The sequence below is a fragment of the Ursus maritimus genome, unplaced genomic scaffold, assembly GCF_017311325.1.
Source record: "Ursus maritimus isolate PB19 unplaced genomic scaffold, ASM1731132v1 scaffold_15, whole genome shotgun sequence".
NCBI lineage: Eukaryota > Metazoa > Chordata > Mammalia > Carnivora > Ursidae > Ursus > Ursus maritimus.
In genome coordinates, this window is record NW_024423897.1 from 38,685,657 (window position 1) to 38,707,209 (window position 21,553).

General features: G+C 43.9%; 1 protein-coding gene across 2 annotated transcripts in view; it reads left to right on the top strand.

Moving 5' to 3' along the window:
• The first annotated feature begins 18,178 nt into the window (after positions 1-18,178).
• MTMR12 (myotubularin related protein 12) overlaps positions 18,179-21,553 on the top strand; it is a 65,868-nt gene continuing 62,493 nt past the window's right edge. Inside the window, exon 1 of one of the 2 annotated variants that reach the window (XM_040630516.1) lies at positions 18,179-18,403. In XM_040630516.1, coding sequence (XP_040486450.1) covers positions 18,323-18,403 — 81 coding nt within the window. In that variant the 5' untranslated portion in view covers positions 18,179-18,322. The remainder of the gene's footprint in view (positions 18,404-21,553) is intronic. The other variant, XM_040630517.1, reaches the window with a different exon arrangement.

The window sequence follows — 21,553 nt, forward strand, 5'->3', positions numbered from 1 at the left end:
GCAAGAACTTGGGGCGCCTGGGTGGTGCAGTCGTTAAGCGTCTGCCTTCAGCTCAGGGCGTGATCCCGGTGCTCTGGGATGGAGCCCTGCCCCGCATCGGGCTCCTCCGCTAGGAGCCTGCTTCTTCCTCTCCCGCTCCCCCTGCTTGTGTTCCCTCTCTCGCTGGCTGTCTCTCTGTCAAATAAATAAATAAAATCTTAAAAAAAAAAAAAAAGAAGACAAGAACTTAATATCACACAGCAATGACATACCATGCTATGTCATTTCATATGTTTTCCCATCTTAAACAGTGAGTGACAGTGCTATATTTCTTATTTTTCAGAGAAAACAACCCCAGAGTGGCTAAGTAACAAGATCACAAATCAGCTTAATGTGACAGGATTGAAATTGAGTCGGGTTTCAAAATTCATGCTCAGCACTTTCCCAGGCTGCTCCATTCATCTTACAGTTATGTTCTAGACATGTTTTCAGCCTGTTTCAAAATTTTGCATTTGTTTTGGGTGTCTTCGTCCAGATACACAGTTGGTGCCATTTAAATTTTTTATAAAAATAATTGTTTCAGTACTAATTTTTTTGCACGACTTATTTTCATTGTTGTGGCTAGACCCACATTAACCATCTTGTATGAAATAACTTGGATTCATTAGTATCTGTTGCTTTGACATTTTTTTAAAAGATTATTTTAGAGAAAGAGCAAGCAGGGGGGAGGGGCCAAGGAAGAGGGAGAGAGACTCTCCAGCAGACTGCACTGAGTGTGGAGCCTGACTTGGGGCTCAGTCCCATAATCCTGAGATCCTCAGATCACAACCTGAGCCAAACCAAATGTCAGACACTTAACGGACTGTGCCACCAAGGAGCCTCTGCTTTGACAATTTCTAAAGAAAACTATAAACTCTACTTAAAAGAAGTATTAGGGGGAGGGCACCTGGGTGGCTCAGTCACTTAAACATCTGCCTTTGGTTCAGGTCATTTTCCCGGGGTCCTGGGATAGAGCCCTACGTCCGGCTCCCTCATCAGTGGAAAGTCTGCTTCTCCCTCAGCCCCTCCCTCTGTGCGCTCTTGCGCCCTTTCTCTCCCTCTCTCTCACAAAGATAAAATAACCTTTAAGAAAAAAAAAAAACTCTTGGGCATTGTCCTGCTAATACATTCTTTAACCAATTGTTTTGGCAACTAATTATCAGTTTTTCTCTACATCTCAGGCTGGCTTTCCCTGTTCTTATATTAGAGTAATTTAATGATAACCCCCAAATAAAGCAAATTGATTCCTCTCACCCACCCCCGATTTTACAATGCACTCCAATTAGTATTTTATTTTTCTTCACCACTACATTTTCTTCTGCTTCTTCGGATGAATTAGAATTAAAAATGCAGAATTAAATGAACGCCACAGCAAAAGATCTCTGGTTTTTTAAAGTCAGGTATTTTAAATAATTTTTTCCTGCTTCTTAAAAAAAATTTTGTCTTGCATGGTCATCCTATTTGTTGTCAATGTATGTTATGAATTGAAGTTATAAGCAGCTGCTTTAATGGATCCACTGCTTTTTATACTGAATTTGACAGGGCTATCTAATTTTTGAAGATTTTTCCCAATAAAGGGCAAGTTCTATGGTATCCTAGAATGATAATATTCATAGCATTGGTCTCAAATTTTGGCTGTTCATGAGAGCTGTCTGGGGAACATTATAAAAATGAAGGTTTTTAAGCCCTAATTCCAAAACTTGAGGAGGACCAGAATAAGCCTAAGAATGTTGTTTGAGTGGATGGTTCATACACGTTTAAAATTTAAAAGGTATAAAGAAGTATATGGCATAACATCTTCTTACGTTGCCCCTTCCCAGAGGAAGTCAGTATTAGTCTATGTATCGTGGTCTGTGCACGCGCGTGAACATGTGCACCCGTTTGTTCTTTTACAAATGACCGCGCACTGTGTGTGTTCCATACCTGCCTTTCATTTAATATCTTGGAGCCCTGGAGGTTGTTCCATATCAGTACACATAGGGAGATTGTTTTTTGTGTTTTTTTAATTTTATTTATTAGAGTGTGTCCGTGAGTGGGGTAGGAGGGCAGAGGGAAAGGGAGAAAGAATCTCTAGCAGACTCTGCTGAGCACAGAGCCCAACTTGGGACTCGAAACTACGACCCCGAGATTTCAACCTGAGCCAAAACCAAGAGTCGGACGGTTAACTGAGCCACCCAGGTGCTTCAGGAAATTGCAGTTTTAACAAGCACTATAGAATCGTTTCAAATTAGATGTTTTTTCTTTTAAGTATAGGTGGTTCTGATAAGAGTGGTACATTGATCATGTTTGAATAAACATGCTTTATAGAAGTGACCATGATGTACTCTAAAGTCTATTGTTTATATATCTATTTCTTAAGTAAGCTCTATGCCCAGGGTGGGGCTTGAACTCATGACCCTGAGATCAAGAGTCTCCTCTCCTGGCTGAGCCAGCCAGGCACCCTGCAAAACTATATTTTAAATTTAGTATGGAAGGTATTTATATCAGCCACACAATATATATAGCAATTAAGTTAATTAAGATATTTAACAAATTATATCCCCATTCCCTAAGCAATTTTACTGATTAACTGTAGTCTAGGTGATTTTAGTCTCCCTTTATCTTGTTTAGTGTGATAATATTAGCTATAAAATAAAATGTGAAAGAAAACAGTAACCAACTTAAAGCTTGAATAATATTTTTGAGAAATAACTGGTATGTTAAATACAAAGCTACTATATTCACCTTCTCTTAATATAGTTCCAAGTAATACCTGGTATTAGAGAAATAGGGTCTTCAGTTTGAAAAGGACTGTTTAACCAGTTGAGTAACAATATGAATGCTTCCTTACGATCTGTTGAATCAAAGTATGAAAAGGCAATTAAGTTGATCTCCATTAGCTTAATCACTCTTAAAATGAGTTCAGAAATCCTAACCCTAACGCTATTTAGGGAAAACAGCACATACCTAGGGCTTGGATCAATGGAGCCCTATGTTAAAGAAATACAGGATAATGCAGTATGACAGATTCCTCCTGATGAGAAAAATTCCAGGGTCTTGTAATTTCCAACGAGCTTTGCTATGAGCTACCTAAAATGAGCATGCTGCATTTCAGTGCAATTTGGTGTGCTTTGTAATGTAGATAAAAACAGAAGCCCTGGGGCACCTGGCATGTGACTCTTGATCTCAGGGTTGTGAGTTTTGAGTCCCATGTTGGGTACAGAGATTACTTAAAAAATGTTTTAAAATGTTAATGCATAAGGTAGGGGTTTGGAGGTAAGTTCAAACCTACATTACCAATCACAACTAATTTTAGTGAGCTAGCATTGAAACTTAACCCAGAAGGAGCTAGCTACCTCTGTCCTTTATCTGATATCCAAAATGAGAGATACATATCCTTGGCATTGGTCACACCATATCTAGAGCCATGGTGTTCAGTTATGGGCATTTTTTTTTAATAAAGTTTTTTAATAAGTTTTATGCCCATAGTGGGGCTTGAATTCAACCCTGAGATCAAGAGTCCCATGCTCTACCGACTGAGCCAGCCAGGTGCCCCTCTGGGCATTCTTATTTTAAGTGATACTTTGACCAAGGTAGTGAATTTGAAACTAAGCTGTGTAATTGGAACCACAGAGCAGGAGGGACTACAGATGATGTGGGGGTGAGAAAGGATTATAAGTATTTTCAAATATGAAAAGCTATAGGAAAAAAAAATCAATTGCTTTTTGAAAATGTTAACTGCAACAGTAAAATAGAGGTCATCTGTAAAGTTGTCGCCCATGTTCAAAATTATAACCACCTGTTTAAGATTTTGGTTAATGGTCCTGGCATTAGGTATGAAAGTATATAAGATAATCAGATCTTTTCCAAGCTTAAGATGTGATTACCAGGGGCACCTGGGTGGCTCAGTTGTTAAGCATCTGCCTTCAGCTCAGGGCGTGATCCCAGGGTCCTGGGATCGAGCCCCGCATCAGGCTCCCTTGCAGCAGGAAGCCTGCTTCTCCCTCTCCCACTCCCCCTGCTTGTGTTCCCTCTCTCACTGTGTCTGTCTCTGTCAAATAAATAAAATCTTTTAAAAAAGAAAAAGATGTGATTACCAGGCATACCTTGGAGCTACTTGGAGTTTCAGTTCCAGACCACCATAATATAGTAAATGTCACCGTAAAGTGGTTTCCCCATATATATAAAAGTTACATTCGTCTATTAAGTGTGAAATACCATTAGGTCTTTTTTTTTTTTTTTAAGATTTTATTTATTTGAGAGAGCAAGAGCAGGGTGCGGAGCAGGGGGAGAAGCAGGCTCTGCACTTGCAGGAGGTCCATGCGGTCTCCATGCCAGGGCTGGATCCCGATGGCACTCCGGGATCATGACCTGAGCTGAAGCAGACGCTTAACCGACTGAGCCACCCAGATGTCCCTACCACTATGTCTTTTAAAAAGCAATGTACACAACTTTAAAAAGTAAAAAGTTTTTTTAAATAAATTTTAAGGGGCGACTTGGTGGCTCAGTCGTTAAACGTCTGCCTTCAGATCAAGTCATGATCCCAAGGTCCTGGGATAGAGCCCTGCATCGAGCCCCGCTTTGGGCTCCCTGCTCAGCTGGCAGCCTGCCTCTCTCCCTGTCCCACTCCCCCTGCTTGTGTTCCCTCTCTTGTCTCTCTGTCAAATAAATAAAAATAAATTTTAAACTTAATTTTTTAAAGCTAAAAAATGCTAACCATCATCTGAGCTTTCAGAGTCATAATCACTGATGACAGATTGCCATAACAATTTTACTAGTGAAAAAGTTTGAAATATTTTGAGAATTACCAAAATGTGATTTAGAGACACTAAGTGAGCAAGTGCTGTCAGAAAAACGATACTGATAGAGCTGCTTGATGCAGAGTTGCCACAAACCATCAATTTATTTAAAAAATGCAGCATCTGTGAAGGGCAGTAAAGCAAAGCACAATAAAAAGAATTAATGCCTTTCTATTGTTAGTCCATGGACGTGGTAAAGGTCATTTGAATAGAACTCACATAGCCAGTTGCCTCAAAGTCGATAATTATTTCATGGCAGCCAAAACGCAGGCATAAAGAAGATTTTGGCAAAATGGATGCTGGTTTTGCTACATAATGTGTTAACATTTCCCTTGTTATCCATGGCACTGAAATTCCTGGGTTGTTGTGTTTTGTTTTGTTTTTTTCCCTCCTGTCTCTCCAAACATTCCTTCTGTGCTGCTGCTTCTGTCATCCATGGTTCTGTCATCAGCATTTTCGGTATATATACGTGCTATCGATGATCTCATTCATCTTCCAAGTTTTAAATATTCCCTTTGTTAAAATTATTTCCAAATCCTGCCTTTATCTAAACCCCAATCTTGCTTTTTTTCTTTCTGCCTCCAGTCTCTCAGCCAACAACCCCCAGATTATTCCTCCTAACGCATCTGTTGGATTATGTCACTCCTGCTCAAAATACCTTCAAGCAACTCCGTATCACTGTGCTGAACGTTATATATTATTTCATCCTCACAACATTGCTATGTGTTCAGTATTACACACGCGTAAACTAGGGCTTGAGCTTAAGTAATTAGTCCTTTCTGTAATAAAAGATCATTTGAAGGGTACAATCTCTTGAACTGGGTCAGATCATCAGAGAGCTACGTACTTGGAGAGTACTGTTGACTTCAAAGCCGAGCATTCAACCCTAACCCTAACCGCCCATAGATGTGTCCTGCAGCCAAGCCTCTTTCTGTAGAATTTTAATGCTTAACACATGGTGAACAAATAGATTTTAAGTAACCCAATTTTGGTCTACTCCCAAGGCCTACTCATCAGCCCCCTTTCCCCCTCTTCATTCTAAGGAACTTACAAAGCTACATCTTTTTCAAAGGTCAGTGATTAATAATTCTAGAAAAAGGGAATTCCATCTACTTTGCTCTGCATTTCAACCTTTACCTGAGCCAGAGGTCATATCTTATGTACTGGATCCAGGATATAGCTGTGTCTTATGTGGCCCAAACACTGTTTAAAACAGCCAATATTAAAGATTTCACCGAAAATCCCAACTTGATTTCTCTTGAAAAATTGGAAGATCTGATGACAGGGTACATGTGTTCTTGTGCATTAACAATTAGCTAAAGCTGAGACTAATGGCCATTCCTTCCAGAGGATAAATTTAAGACAAAATCTTTTCTGGAAAGTTATTCACAGCCTCTACCATTCCCTGTTTTGCCTACCAGACTGGCCTGTGTGCATTTGACTATGACATCAGAGACCCCCCAGCCATTTTACCTATAGACTTTCCCAAATTTAGTGTGCAAACACATCCCTTAAACTGAGCCACAGTCTCCAAAATCACCTTCAGTTCCAAAATTCTTCAATTCCGTGATCATGTGTTTCTCTCCTATACACTACGTTACTCAATGACCCCCACACTTAACATAAAGGACAGTCCTAGGGGCATCTGGCTGACTCAGTTGGTGGAGCATGCAAAGCTTGATCTCAGGGTTGTGAGTTTGAGCCCCATGTTGGGTGTAGAGATGACTTTAAAAAGTAAAATCTAAAGGACAGTCAAAAAGGAAACCCTCAACGCACTTCATTAATTGTTTCAGGAGAAATGTCAGGAAAGAGGCCTGAAATTTAAGCGAACTACAGCCATAAGGGAACCCTTTATTTTAAAGGGTTCCTGAAGGTTCCTGAAAATCTCATAGTAACATTGGAGCAGCCTTTCTGTCTTCCTGTCTTTTTTTCGGTTGACTTAATGAAAGAGGTAGAAGGCTGTGGGAGTTGAAGGGAAACAAAGATGGGCTCAAAGGGAAAACAGATTTTGTAGATGGCAAAATTCTTAATTATATGAGTCATTAAATTTTTTCTTTTTCTGAAATTCAGTGTACAACAAAAGAGATGAAAAGGAGAGGACTTAGTATATGGTAAAGTGGAAAGGCAGCTGCAACTAAATTATTAATTGAAACCAAATTTATGAGTCCCAGTTCCCAGCAAGATGAAGTAAGCACCCTCCTCCCTGTCTCTCCCTCTGAATGCAATTATAAAGTCTGGAGAAAATACACAGAACAGCAATTTGAGGACTCCGAAACATAATTAGTGACAAGAATATTGGAGAAGACAAGTATTGAAGTATCATCAAACTTAACAATTGGCCGTATTTCCACCTTCCAGAAGTAAACTCACTGCTTAGCCATAGACGTGAGTACCGCCATAGAAGTGTGTAGCAGGTAGTAGTAATTAGAGCCCCAGATTTCTGGCCAGAGGATTGAAAAGGGGAGTCCTGGGTAACTGGAACCCACTGGGCAGATTGGGGAGTGGGAGGAGCTAGGGTAAGTGATCCATAAAGTTATTTATGAATAACTTCATAATAATTTTTTTCTGGGACTCAACCTCAACCTACTTTATGAGGCCAACATTACCATGATTCAAAACCAATAAAAACAGCTCAAAGAAAACCCAGGCTGCCCGGCTGGCTCAGTTGGTAGAGTGCGTGACTCTTGATCTCAGGGTCGTGAGTTCAAGCCCCACATTGGGTATAGAACTTATTTTTTAAAAAAAGAAAGAAAAACAAAGCTCAGACCAACGTACCTATGAAGTTAGAGGGAAGAACCCTTAATGAGAGATTTATCAAATCGTATCCAGCAATATATATAAAGAATAATATAGGGACTCCTAGGTGGCTCAGTCAGTTAAACACCTTGCTCTTGACCTCAGCTCAGGTCTTGATCTCAGGGTCATAATTTCAAGCCCCACGTTGGGCTTCATGCTGGGCATGGAGCCTACTTGAAAAAAAAAAGAAGAAGAAAGGAAGTAAGAATGATATACCACAGGGCACCTGGTTGGCTCTGTCTGTTTAGCATCTGTCTTCAGCTCAGGTCATGTGATGTGGGATCAAGCCCCACATCAGATTCGTTGCTCAGCAGGGAGCCTGCTTCTTCCTTTTCTCTGCCCCTCCCCCCACTTGTGTGTGCCGTCCGCCTTCCGATGGGGTTATGATCCCCGGTCCTGGGATCGATGGAGCCCCGCATCAGGCTCCCTGCTCGGTGCGGAGTCTGCTTCTCCCTCTGCCTTTCTCCCCCACTTGTGCTCTCTGTCAAATAAATAAATAAAATATTTTTTTTAAAAAAAGAATAATATACCACAACCAAGTGGAGTTTATCTTGGGAATATCTGGTTCACTTTATGAAAATCAATCAACATATGAATTTTACTACAAAAATATAAAATTCCTGTATCCCAGAATAAAACTTAAAGACAAATAACTGGGCTGATTCCACTAAGAAAAGAATTGGACACAGGCATAAAGATTTTTATTATGTTACCTAAATGGTCAAGAACCTAACAAATGGAACAGCCACATAGTGGATCGTTACATACAAAGGTGTAGCTAGGTATTTACTGGCACGCTGAGATGGCCACAAATAACCTCTGTAAAACCCGTATCTGTGAGAGTCCCCCTTTGCAGCACACGCATCTACCTGTGAACACACACGCAGGCTCCGGCTCCAAACCGCTAGCGCGGCTTATCTCCACGCTACGAGATCCTCGAGGACTTTTTCAACAGATGCAGATGATTTGACAGTGAACATGGAAAACTTTGGTAATAAATAATAAGATAAATTTCATTGTGTGAAAGTGTAAATGAGCAATGTACATGAGTGGGCAATTTTTTTTAAACGATTTTATTTATTCGTCAGAGAGAGAGCACAAGCAGGGGGAGCGGCAGGCAGAGCAGGCAGAGGGAGAAGCAGGCTCCCCACTGAGCAAGAAGCCCCATGTGGGACTCGGTCCTAGGACCCTGGGATCATGACCTGAGCCGAAGGCAGAAGAGATGCTTAACTGAGCCACCCAGGCATCCTCATAATAATTCTTTAAAAAGAAGAAAGTGGTGTAAAAAGTCTTCAATAGCTCCACGTCCCTAAAGATAAATTTCAAAATCCTTCGCCTGGCATTCAGGGGCCCCTACACTGTAGCTCCCGCCTGTCCTTCCAGCCTCATCTTCCACCACTGCCCGTCTTGGAACCAGCGCTGTGACCTCAGGGCAAAGCCCTGGCTCTCACTTCTCCCCAGGGTGCACGTCCTGCTCCCTCTGAGGTCATCCTCATAGGCCCATGTGGGGTGCTCCTTTTCTGACCAAGAGGGACAGAGCCTTTCCTTCGGGGATGGGGGCGGTGTTGCCCTGGCACGCAACGAGACCAGGAGAAAAGTAGAGCAGAGAAACTTCCTTATAAAAATGAATCTGGGGCGCCTGGCTGGCTCCGTCAGTGGAGCCTGCAACTCTTGATCTCACAGCGGGGAGCTCGAGCCCCTTGATGGGTGTAGAGATTACTTAAAAAAGAAAAAGGAAAAAAGGAAAAAGAAATAAAAGGAAAAAAAAAGGAATCAGTTGCTTCTCTAACATTGTGTGGTTTCAGATTGAGTTCCTCTTAGTATTTTCTCTTCAGCTGATGCTGTCTCACCTGAGGGGGGAGAATGAGCTGACTTCCCTCCCTCTTTCTGGGCCCCCCATTTCAGCGGAGCCACAAAACTTCTTTTCAGATTTCTTAAACCTGTGTAAGATGTTTGCAAAGTCTGCGATTGCCTCGCTTGGTGCTTTACTTGGCTGCCCTCAGGATCTGTTCCAGAGACCAGGTGAATGAATGGTGAATAGACGCCAGTGTTCTGGAGGGGAACAGGGAAATGGCCGACCATTAACAGAGCTCAAGCAGAAAGTGACTCTGTAAAAATACTGAGATGTTTCTTGGCGGCTCAGCCATTTCTATTCCTTACACTCTCTTTTTGCCTTTGGACAAAAGGGATCTCTAAAAAAACAATTTTGATTACATTTTCACCTTGGGACAGATAACTTGTTCAGACCAAAAACAGCAGGCCTTTCAAGACCTCTGTGTTCTTTTACAACTCTACCTGAACAATGAGGCTTTCAGGTTTCCAGTGAGCGGGAATGGGTCAGTCAAGCTCAAAACAGGCTTGACTGCACTTTCAACAAAGATCAAATATCCCAGCGGGGAGGCATGCGCAGCCCGTTTTATTTGAGAAGGTTCTCCTGGCTCCTATGACAGCAATGGCTTCCTTCTTCCCTCTAAGATGATTAGGCTCCGAACACCAGTGGCCTTCCTTCCCCTGTGGAAAAGAGGTGCCCTCCCACCCTTCTTCCAGAATTTCAAACCAGATACAGCCCTGAACAAAACTGGAAAGGGAGAGAAGGTTCTCTCAGTGTCATCTTCCTTCAAAGTAGAGCATAAACAGCCTGGATGTCGGGTCCCTCGATTTTTCCCAACCAGCTCTGGAGCACCAGAAATTGTAAGACCTGGACATAATGCTCTGATCTCAGTTAAAATTCAAGGAGGAATAATACCTTATTTTTATTTTGTGATACGCAGCCTCCACATAGCTAGACAACATGTAAAGCATGGAGTCACGTCAATCTTAATAATTTGAGTTACCAACAAGCTTTTTTTGTTCCTCTTTCCTGGAGATCATGTCTGTATCAGAAGCCAAAAGATCTTGACTTCTATCATCCTGGAGTGAGTCAAGAGAAATTTGAAATGGAGAGTCAAAGAAAATAACAGGTTTTTCTGCCTGCTGCTTCCTCCCACCTACTCCAGACACACACACACACACACACACACACACACACCCTGCCCTGGGCTCCGAGCTGGGGAGAGAGCTAGCCTGGGAGAGAAAGAGCAGAGTGAGAAGCAGGTAGTGTCCCTGCACTTACCCTGCCCCACAGTTACCCCATCACTTAGGGAAACCAAGAGAAGGGAAGAGCTGGCCTGAGCCTGGAACCGCTACAGAGGACTTCGTAGGGCCATGGCCCTGCCGACCATCTCTCCTCCACCGCCTCCAGGCACAGAGGAGTTGAAATTGTGGCATGGACTTTCCAGGCGCTAGAGATCTTGCAAAAGCCGCTTGACTCTTCTGTGTCTCCCAAGGGTTTTGGAAATGATCCAGAGTATTCGGTAGCCCCCAAGTGAGACCCAGAAAGTAATTAGGAAGGAGAGCCAAGGTGTTCCTGGGAGGCTGCCTCACAGAGGGAATGGGCACAGCCATTCACAGAGAGGGCACAAACCCTCCCCAGGGATGAGGACTGAGCTGCAGCTCTGCGGAATCGCCACATCAGCCAGCTGCACACGGGGAGGACCGAGTGATCGCAGGTCCAAGTCTGCACCCTCGGAACCAGGCGCCTTCCCTGCCCAGGAACACACAGGACACCTAATGGGCCTGAGTCAGGGAGAGGGGCCACCCACCCTGCCCCACCCCGGCCCCACTGGGGCTTTGTGCATCCTTTAATTCAGGCCAGGGAGTGCGGGAAGACACGCAGAAGGGAGCTCTGGAATGGACTGTGACTGACTTAGAAGACTTGACGTGACAAAGATAAAGCTTAGAAATAACCCGATTACGTTGCCTGTGTTAGAGCCTCTGCCTTAGAATTCATGTTCAGGAAGAAGATTGTGTTACAGAAGTTAAGTCCCAGGGTGGCACGATCAGTGCAATCTCAGGACAGTTGTTTCACTTCTCTGAGCCTGGTGACACCCCCACCCCCACTCCTGAAAACTAATTTCTCTTCTGGGAGCAGCGCTACAGTCTCCAGGGGTGGCCCAGCCTCGGACACAAGCACAGTTTCTACTGCGTGCTGCCAGGGCTTGGGGACCCAGTGTGCCCAGAGGAGGCCTGGTGAAGGAGGACAGAGAAGGAACGGGTCCAGCCTCCTCCTCCTTTATCATTTTCCTTGATCCCTTGCCCGAGCTGAGGGAACACCCCCACCTGTGCTGTATGTTGGGAAGTAAAGCATTCCTATGAAACCTATTCTAAGCCAAAATGGTTTAAACAAAGAAGCAATTACCGTTTTGTAAAAGCAAAAATTGTCTTCGGATTTTTTTTTCATTAGCAAAAACAGGTACTGATGGAGGTCCTTCATAAACGGAGTGTTGTAACAGGAATTTTGGATAACGGGGGAGACATGCACCGTCCTTGCTCAGCACTTCCTAGATAGTCCTGTAGAGGGCACAGTTTCCTTGTCCCAGAGGCCCCCAGGGTTCAGGAACGCTCTGTTGCTCAGGGAGGTTCTAAAGGCTTTCCATCCATCTGACAGCTCTCTTCAAAGCACCAAGGGTAGCACTGTAGGGAATGCCGAGATGCGCAGGGGGGCCTCTTCTGACTGTGAGAAGCTCCCAGGATAGCTCTAGGAGAGAAGACAAAGGTGAGGAGGCCCTTTTGCTGTGATTCCAAGACATATTCAAGTTCATGGGCCAGTGCAGCATTCAGATACTGGATGCTTAGGGATCCAGAAGAGCTCTAGACTAGTTCCAACAGTCTCTAAGGAAGATGTCAAAGAGGTGGTGACATTGGGGTTAGACCTTGATGGATGGCTTGATTTGGGAACTAATGCCAAGACAAGCAGAGACAGAAAATGACAATGTCTTATAAAAGGCTCTTGCTTTTAAATTGAAATCAAATATATTTTAATTGTTCACTTCAAAATGATTAATTTTATGTCATGTGACTTTCACCCCAATTTTTAAAAACTACAGGAGATAATTCTGTGTGTGAGTTTGTGTGCAATTTTAAATTAATTTCTTGTTGAGCTAGGTAATAATTCTGATGGCTTAAAATCCAGAGGTATAAAAGAGAATACAGTGAGGGGTGACTGGTGGCTCACTTAAGTGTCTGACCCTTGATTTTGGCTCAGGTCATGATTCAGGGTCCTGGATTGAGCCCCACGTCGGGCTCCACACTTATGTGGAGTCTGCTTGAGGATTCTCTCTCTCCCTCTCCCTCTGCCCCTCCCCCTGCTCATGCTTTCTCTCTCTCTCTCTAAAATAAATAAATAAATAAATAAATAAATAAATAAATAAATAAATGTTTTTTAAAAAGAGTATACAGTGAAAACTCTTCTTTCAATCTTTCTTCCAAACACCAAGTTCCCCCTCTAAAAGCAATTGTCACAGTTCCCTTTATATCTATCCAAAGGTGTTCTATACAAATGTAAGGACCTAGGTATATGCTGTCTTTGTTTCTAGTTTTTTATACAAATGGTAGCCTGCTCTGCCTACTGTTCTGCCCCTTGCTTTGATCACTGAATATACTGTGGTTCTCACACCTTATGTAACAACACTGTAAACACTGTATATTCATTAACTTATTTAATCTTCAGAACAATCCTATGAGGTAGATGCCATTATAATCTTCCTAACCCTCAGTTTAAATATTTTTTAAGTTTATTTATTTAGTAATCTCTACACCCAAGGTGGGGCTCAAACTCATGACCCCAAGATCAAGAGTCTCATGCTCTCCTGACTGAGCCAGCCAGGCTCCTCTATGACCCTCATTTTATAGGGGAGAAAATTGAAACCTAAGAAGATAAATGTTTAATTAAGAGTCACACACCTATTAATTGGGGGAGCCAGGTGCTTGGAAGCAAGCACCTGACCCCAGAATATTTACTGTTAACCAAAACTTTACAACCTCTACTTAAAAACTTTTTCATTCTTTTTTACAGTTGCACGGTATCCCACTCTATGGCTGTTCCATAATTTATTCAATCGATTCCTTTGATGAACATTTAGACTTTTCCAAATAGTTGCTACAATGAGTAGGCTTGGGCACATGGCATTTCACACACGTATGGGTGTATCCATAGGTTGCATATAGACATGTATGTATGAAACTTTATGTTTCAGAAGTGAAATTATTGATACAGTTTTTGAAGGATATTGCAAAGTTGCCCTCCCTCTTGCCCCATCAATTTACCCCATCCTTCCCCTACCCCTTAATGGATGAGAATCTTCGTTTCTCCCATTCTCACTAAAGGCTCACTTCATATTGTAGCATCCAGTTCATGGTTAGGTGCTAGTTATAAAGGACACTCTCGCTGCTCTAGAGAACTTCCGGTCTTATTTATTTATTTATTTATTTATCTCCACCTAGAGCGTGGAGCCCAATGCTGGAAGTGGACTTGCGACCTTGAGATCAAGACTGAACTGAGATCAAGAGTCTGACACTTGGGGCGCCTGGGTGGCTCAGTGGTTAAGCATCTGCCTTCCACTCGGGTTGTGATCCCAGTGTTCTGGGGATCAAGCCCCGCATGGGGCTCCCTGCTCAGCGGGAAGCCTGCTTCTCCCTCTCCCACTCCTCCTACTTGTGTTCCCTCTCTTGCTGCCTCTCTCTCTGTCAAATAAAAAAATAAAATCTTAAAAAGAAAAAAAAGAGTCTGACACTTAACTGACTGAGCCACCCAGGCGCCCCCCCCCCTTTTTTTTTTTTTTTTACTTCCAGTCTTGTTGGGGGAGGCTGGGAGACAAGTCACAGTGAGACACTACTAAATCTTTATTTAATGAAAAACGAATCAGGCCATTAACTTGTGTTTGATGAGAATACAGAGCATAGAGTAGGCTCATCAAGACCCCCTACCGTGTGACCATCTTAAGTTGCATGTTTTGTGGGGGAAAAATTACCAGAAAGTCTTTGTTTACAATTTCTGAGTCTCCCTAGCAGGACCTCGTATTGTAGCGCACAAGACTGAGAACAGTCCAAATGCTTCTTAATCCAGATCTATTACTCACCATCCTCGGAGGAAGATTGAAAGAGCCCTGGCTGCAGCAAGAGGCTAAGGAATTTTCTATTTTCAGTGAAAATAGAGGGTGAATGGTCAGATCCAGACCATTTGCTAAAGTTGAAGTTTGGCAAGTGGACATGTGCGTTTTAGTCCTTGAATATTATATATATGTAATATAACATAATACATAAAATATGATATACATTCGAACTCTTGCTTCCCCCACGTAGTAATTGCCGCCTGGGCTGCTTTTCATCTAACAACATTTCACTCACTTAGGGGTAAATATTGATTGAATTCCTACTATGTGCCCATACCAGATAAAGATGAATAACATGCACAGATAGGCTGCTTCAAGTGACTCCAAAGAAGAGGAAATGGGAATGTGGCTAGGCTTAACTATCCACCAGAGGAAAACGTTTTCCCCCTATTTCAGAGTATGCTGTAGGTTTCACTTGTCTGTGGGAAGCTCTGCCTTTGGTCTGGCACTTGTTTCTATGTGAGCAAAGATTTGTTACTATTTATAATTCTCCAAGAAAGCTTAGGGCAGCATTAGGAGAAAAGGGTGACTTTAAAGTACTGTGTGTAAATTAAAATATTTCAACGTCTAAGGGCTTCCATCTGTGTTTATTAATAGATGGAGGATTATTTGACCTCAGCATGACAGGAATTTTTCAATCAGCTGGGAGAGGCTGTCCCAAGGAGATCTGACCCACACCCTAAAGATTAAGCAAAAATATGCTGATAGCTGGAAAACCTTAAGAGCAAGATGGAAACACGTTAGTTTATTCTCTGTCCTCATTCCCTTACTGCTTCTTAAAGAAAGTGTGGTGTTTTGTTTTGTTTTTTATCTTATGAGGCACCTAACTCAGTCAGTGGAGCATGTGACTCTTGATCTGAGGGTTGTGAGTTTGAACCCCACATTGGGTGTAGATCCTTCTAAAAAAGAAAAGAAAAGAAAAGAAAAAAGGTGTGGGTTTTCATCATTGAGGCTAAACTGCCCCTGGAAACAGCTAGTCTTTCACTCTCTAAAACCTTTCCTCTCTTGCTGGCTATAGTTTCCTGAGGGTATATGAATGCAGTGGTTGTGTCAAGTGTCCAGAATTATCACACTGCAAACCAACTTGAGCATAAATGGATGTTGAAGAGTAGGATAAAGTAATTGTCATAACGCAGGATGGCTTGAAGAGAGGGAAATTTGGTGCCGTCGATTAAAAATAAAAGCTGTTATTTCTAGTCCCAGGACTAGGCTAGAAATTAAAAACAAAAACAAACAAGCAAAAAACAAAACGTCTTTGTTAAACGAAGTCCCACAGCCGGTTATTGGGGGAAGTCACTTTGCTTCTCTTTCTACAGTCTGGGGAAATGGGTGAAATTAAGTCCTGCTTGGTAGGATTGTACCAAGACAGCTGTCCCTCTTTTGTTCTTATTGCTTACTGGGCATCACCTGGATCATCTTTAAGCTTCAGAACAATCCCCAAGAGATTGAGAAAATTATCACTGCCATTGCCATCATCCTACATAAAAACAGAGGCACTGAGAGAAGTACCTTGCTCAAAGACACAGAGATAATAAAGGGCATAGGCAGGGCCAGCTACACAATTTGAGGAGCTCAGTGCAAAATGGAAATGTGGAGTCCTGGCCAGGGGCAGGGAAGTCAACTCCTATTGCCACGGTGTATGGGCAAACCCCCAAGGGATTAGAACTGCTGTGCGTGGCCACATTTGGTACCTGCATGGTGGTGGGCACCAGTAGCCATGGTACTTCCAGTCTCGAGCAAGGATGGTTGTTTACCTCACCCAGAGACAGAGGAAGGGGTGGGGTGGGGGCTATGCCTGACCCTAATCATCTCCTAGTCAGTGTCCAGGCACCCATGGGGGTGAGAGGTGGGTGGCAATGGTGGAATGCGAGATTCCCTTCTCACTCCTTCCTAGCAATGAGCTTGCTGCCGCAACAGAGATGGGCAGCAGTCATGGGATTGGCTGGGGGGGGTGGGTCAAGGTATCAGGGGAGTGGGCACAAGGGAAGAAGTGGGGAGAGGACGGGAGGCAGGACTGTGTAGGAAATGAGGCTGCAAGACCCCTGGGCTTGCTCCATCGGCCCATCAAACTTCACTTAAAAAAACATAAATTCAAGATAAAATGATTGAGAATTTCAAGGTTGCAACTGCAGAGCATTAAACCTCAAACACTTCTAAGTGCCAGCCCAGTGTGACTGACGGCACTAGTTGCATGTCCAAGAAGCCAACCCTGGCCATAGATACCCAAGGTAACATACTATGGTGGAAAACCATGGAAATTCAAAGTCCTTTGAAAAGTAAGAAAGTAAAAATTTGCCCTGTCATGTCACTTTGAAAGTAAAAACTGCTGTGAAAGAAAGTGATATTTTAGTCTGAACAAATAACTTTGTTCCTCAACACCTCCCTGAAGAGTGTCTTTCTTTATGAAGACCGACTTGGTCTTCTCAAATAGAATTGGCCCCTTTCAATTGCGCTCCTTCCTAATTTGCATAATCACAATGTTAGGAATTGGGGCATTGGAATCAGACAAACCTGGGTTGGAATCCTAGCTCTCTTAGTGACTAGTTGTGAGACCCGGGCAAATTACTTGCATCTATTGTCTCACCTGAAAACCGGGATAATGCTACTCAACTGTGGCTCCAGGGCCGCCATACTGGATAGGCTTGACGAGGGCAATCTAACTGGAAATGCGGCTACAGGACTTGCCCTGAAACTACGTTTGCAAAAATAAGCACATTCGTTTTCCCTTGGATTTTATGTTTATTTGGAGTGGCTTTGGGAGCGACGCTCATGGAGATGAAGAAGGTAAAAAGCATTAGTCACAGTGCCTGACAGTGAAAAAATTCACTGCAAATATTTATTCGTTTTTTACACTAGACTCACCTTGAGAGTCAGGTCCTTTCTTATTCACTTGTGTCTAACACAATGCTTGGCACCAAATGTGAAAATGAATTTTCTTTGCAATTTTCACTAAAAATGAGGATTTTATCGGTAACTTAGGAAAGTGGATACAATAAGTCTCTTAAGGGCTTTTACTCTTCTGTCAGAACACAAAGAAACAAAAAAAAATAGTGGAAAAATGAGGTCGACGGGTCTTTTATGATCATTCAAACCTATTCCTAAGTCCCTGTTAACAATGATTTGTCTCATCTTTGCCTACATTTAAAGTAATAAACCTAGACGTTATCGATGTGGATCTGGAACTCATACGGCAGATTTGGATACACCACACTTTCGAAAGTTTTAAACCACAACAGCAAGAAAACCACCGCAACAAACCAATGTTCACAACTTAGTGACCCTAGCATCGTTGGACGACAGCGACATTCTTGCTATCCAATAGCCGGGGAGTCCGGAAAGAACGCTCTCTGGATTGGTCAGATGAAACATCTTTCTAGGTTCATTCAAGAAGTAGCTTGGCGTGGTTCTAGGCCGTCAGCGCCTCCTGCCCAATCAGAGAACGGATGAGGCGGGCTTTGCCGGAGTGGAGCCTATCTCCGAAGGCAAATCTCTGCCGTCGGACCCGCCTGTCGCCAGCGGAGGGGGCGTGGTCTCGGCCGCGGGCTCCCGACTCCCTGGGCCCGCGCGCGGAGTGGGCGGGGCGGGCGGTGTCAGCGGCGGAGCCGGATGCGGGCGTCGCCGCGGCCGCCGCGGCCCTGGGGATGGGCGGAGCCCCAGCCGCCAGTGCCGGTGGCCGCCGCCGCTGCCGATTCCAAGCGGCCGTCTCTGCTCCCGCGCGTCGCTGCTTCCTAGGGCGGCGGTATGCTGGGGAAAGGGGTAGTCGGCGGTGGCGGCGGCACCAAGGCGCCCAAGCCCTCCTTCGTGTCGTACGTGCGCCCTGAGGTGAGGGGGCGCCGCGCTGGCGGGGCGTCGGGCTGGAGCTGCCGGGGCGAGGGGCGCCGGGAGCCCCCTCCCCGCTGCGGGGAGGGCCGCGGGCGCTTCCTGTGCGTGTGCGGGAGGGGAGCCGGGCGGGGTGAGGCCCTCGGAGGCTCTCTGGGATCTCGCGCGGGCTGAGGTGGGGACCTCCGGCGCGGGCAGGCAGGTGCCCGAGCGCCGGGCCCAGTCGCCGGCGACCAGGTGAAGGGGCCCGAGCCGGGAAGGTGCTGCGGCCCGGGCCGCGCCTGCCTATCTTGGCGTGGAGCTGGGGCCCTGGGTACCGCGGGAGGGAAAGGGCTGCGCGTTCCGGGCCCCCGTGGGGACCTGCCCAGAGCCCGCCGCCTGGGTGGGTCTGCCCTGCCCTTGGAATTTCTCAGTTGAGTCTTCAGAGCTCGCGTGTCTCGGCTGCCTGCTTCTAACAGTGCTATTTGATGCAGCTGGCTGGATACCGTGCACCGCCTCCCATCAGCAAGCAGTGCAGCTCTCTCCCTTGAGAATTCCCCTCTGTCATTTCTTCCCCCTTTCATTTCACCCCTTCTTGCTTTCCTCCTGGAGTTTTACGGTCAAGTTCATTCATTCATAAAATATTTTTTTGAGCTCCTACACTGTTCTGAACTCTTTGGATATATATACATCAGTGAACAAAACAAAGATCCCTGCTCTTCTGGCGCGTATTTGACGGAGAACGGAGTAAACAATAAGTAAAATAAATATAAGTAAATTACATGGTTATATTAGAAGGTGATAAGTATCAGGGGAAGAGGAAAGTCACCATTTTCCTCCTTGCCACAGTGGCACTTGAGCAGACCTGAAGGATATTTGGGTCTGAGGAAAGAGTAGTGCTGGTAGAGGGAAGTCTGGAGCGTTGGAGGCGCATCAAGGAAGTCAGCCCTGAAGAAGCCAAGTAGGTAAGGGGAAGAATCATAGGAAACCAGGTTAGAGAGGTTATAGCTTGTAGGCCATGCTGAGGACTTCTTGAGCAATAGTTCCCAATCCAGCTGCCTAATGAGATGCATTCTTACTTTGGATTCCTGAAGGTTTTTCCTGCCCCTCTCCCCAGTACTTTAAGCAGCAGTGTGCAGGAGCACTATAAAACTCATCGTCTTCAGCTGTCTTCCCACCCCTTACAGCAAAGTAGGTGGGCTGTGGAGGAGACGTCTTGGTCAGGGACTGCTTCTGTAAGACCACCTGAGGCCTGAAGCCTTTATGCATGCATCTTCAAATTCAGTGTATGTGTTTTCTCTAGTTGAGAATACTCGTGAAATGGGTTTTATTTTTAGTCCTAATTTGAAAATAAAAACCCACTTCCTCCTTAGATGCTTGATAAGGAGTCAGGGTCATCTTGAATTTTCAACAGTCTTCCCTTGTATTGGGGGAAAGTAATGTCGGTTTCTCTTTGTGTCTTTTTTGATTGAGCCCTTGCTGAAATACAACTGATCTTTAACCTTTCCTGTTCAGTGAGATTAAACTACAAATGGAAAGGCTTCTGAAATGTGGCCAGAGTTCAAGAATGTTCAGATTTTTCATCTACCAAGTGCACATGTTGTAATTAGACATGTTTTCCCTCTTTACCCACAGTGCCTGATACATTTCCTTTGAGGGATAATTAGGGAAGGGGAGTGGTTCAGTCCCAAAATGGTGACATTTTTCGGATCCCTATAGTTGGCAGTTTTTGTTTTCTTTCGATGAAATAGTGCTGTGTAGACACTGTTTCTTTGTTGTAATCTGTCTCTAAAAATATTTTATAAGGGAGGGAAGGGCTCTGACCTAAATTGCTTACAGTTTTTAAAAGATAAGGTATGAGGGGGTGAGAAAGCAATTTGTTTTTAAGTGTATAACTTTTGCTAGATATCATATTATTGGAAATTGACATGAGCAGCTTTGAGGCGTAGCTTATGTACCTCTGAGAATACCGGGTCTGGTAATCTCTTGGCTCATTCAGGAGGAGGAGTCCCTCAGAACACTTTTCTGGACTGTCATTCTGTTTCTACTCCTTTCCTTCATATTGCTTTCATCTTTACTGCATTTGGTGTTTTGTCTTCCTATCACTTCTCTGTATGCGCTTTGCTTTTGTTAGCTGGGAAATCGCAGGTTTCACAGGCACCTCTCTGCTGGGTCACTGAGGTGCCAGAACAGTCTTCATGCTGTATGATGTAGTGATACCTGTGCCTGGTGATGAGCTTGTTCTTGGCCAGTCAGATCTTGGAAGGCTCAGCAGTGGGTTTCTTCAGTCTGCCAGAGTCTGTCAAGGGTCATTACTTTGTGTTAAAAACAGTAGTGCTCTACTGGATAAACTAGTTGAAGACGATGCTTTTAAATATGATAGCTTATTTTTTGGGGGGATTAGAGAGGATTGACGTCTGTCCTTGATTCTGAGTCAGTGAATGTGAACGTTAAAATCCTGAACTGTAGTTTAGGACCTTGGGTCATGTTTTGTGAACTCTGTCCAGAGGGTTACAAATCAGTAGAGCTTGTAAGGGAGAAGCCAGTGGCTCTGGAAATTGAAGTGAATGGGAGGGAGAGAGCTGGATCATTCTTGGTGGTACCAGATGGCTGGTACCTAGAAACATCTCAGCATCACCACCCCAGCTTAGTCCCAGGCAAACAGTGCAACGGACATTGTGCCTCTGTGCAAGCGAACCACTGGGTGCCCCTTCAAGGAATAGTTGGGAAGCCAGATCCATTTTTCTTGCTAAATAAAACACCTGTTTGAATTATTATTTCAGAAGCTATAAGTGTTCATTGTAGAAAAATAAGAAAATATAGATTTGCAAAGAATTTTTTAAAGAAAAATTACAAGCAACTCAGTGTACCCCGTCAGACGTGTATAGGTGTATGCATATTTTTTCTAAAATGGTTTTAATATTGCTCATATTATTTTGTAATCTGCCTTTTCACCGGAAATCTATATTGTAAATGTCTTTCCATGTCTGTTGTTAATCTATAGTGTCATTTTAAATTAGACCCGTTTTCCACAACAGAAACACACACTGTGATGGGGAGGTGTTAGATAGCACAAAGAGCCAAAGAAAGCAGTGTAATTTTTTTTTTTTTTGAAAGGATTTTATTTATTTTGAGAGAAAGAGGGAGTGCGTGCATGCAAGTGAGAGAATGGGG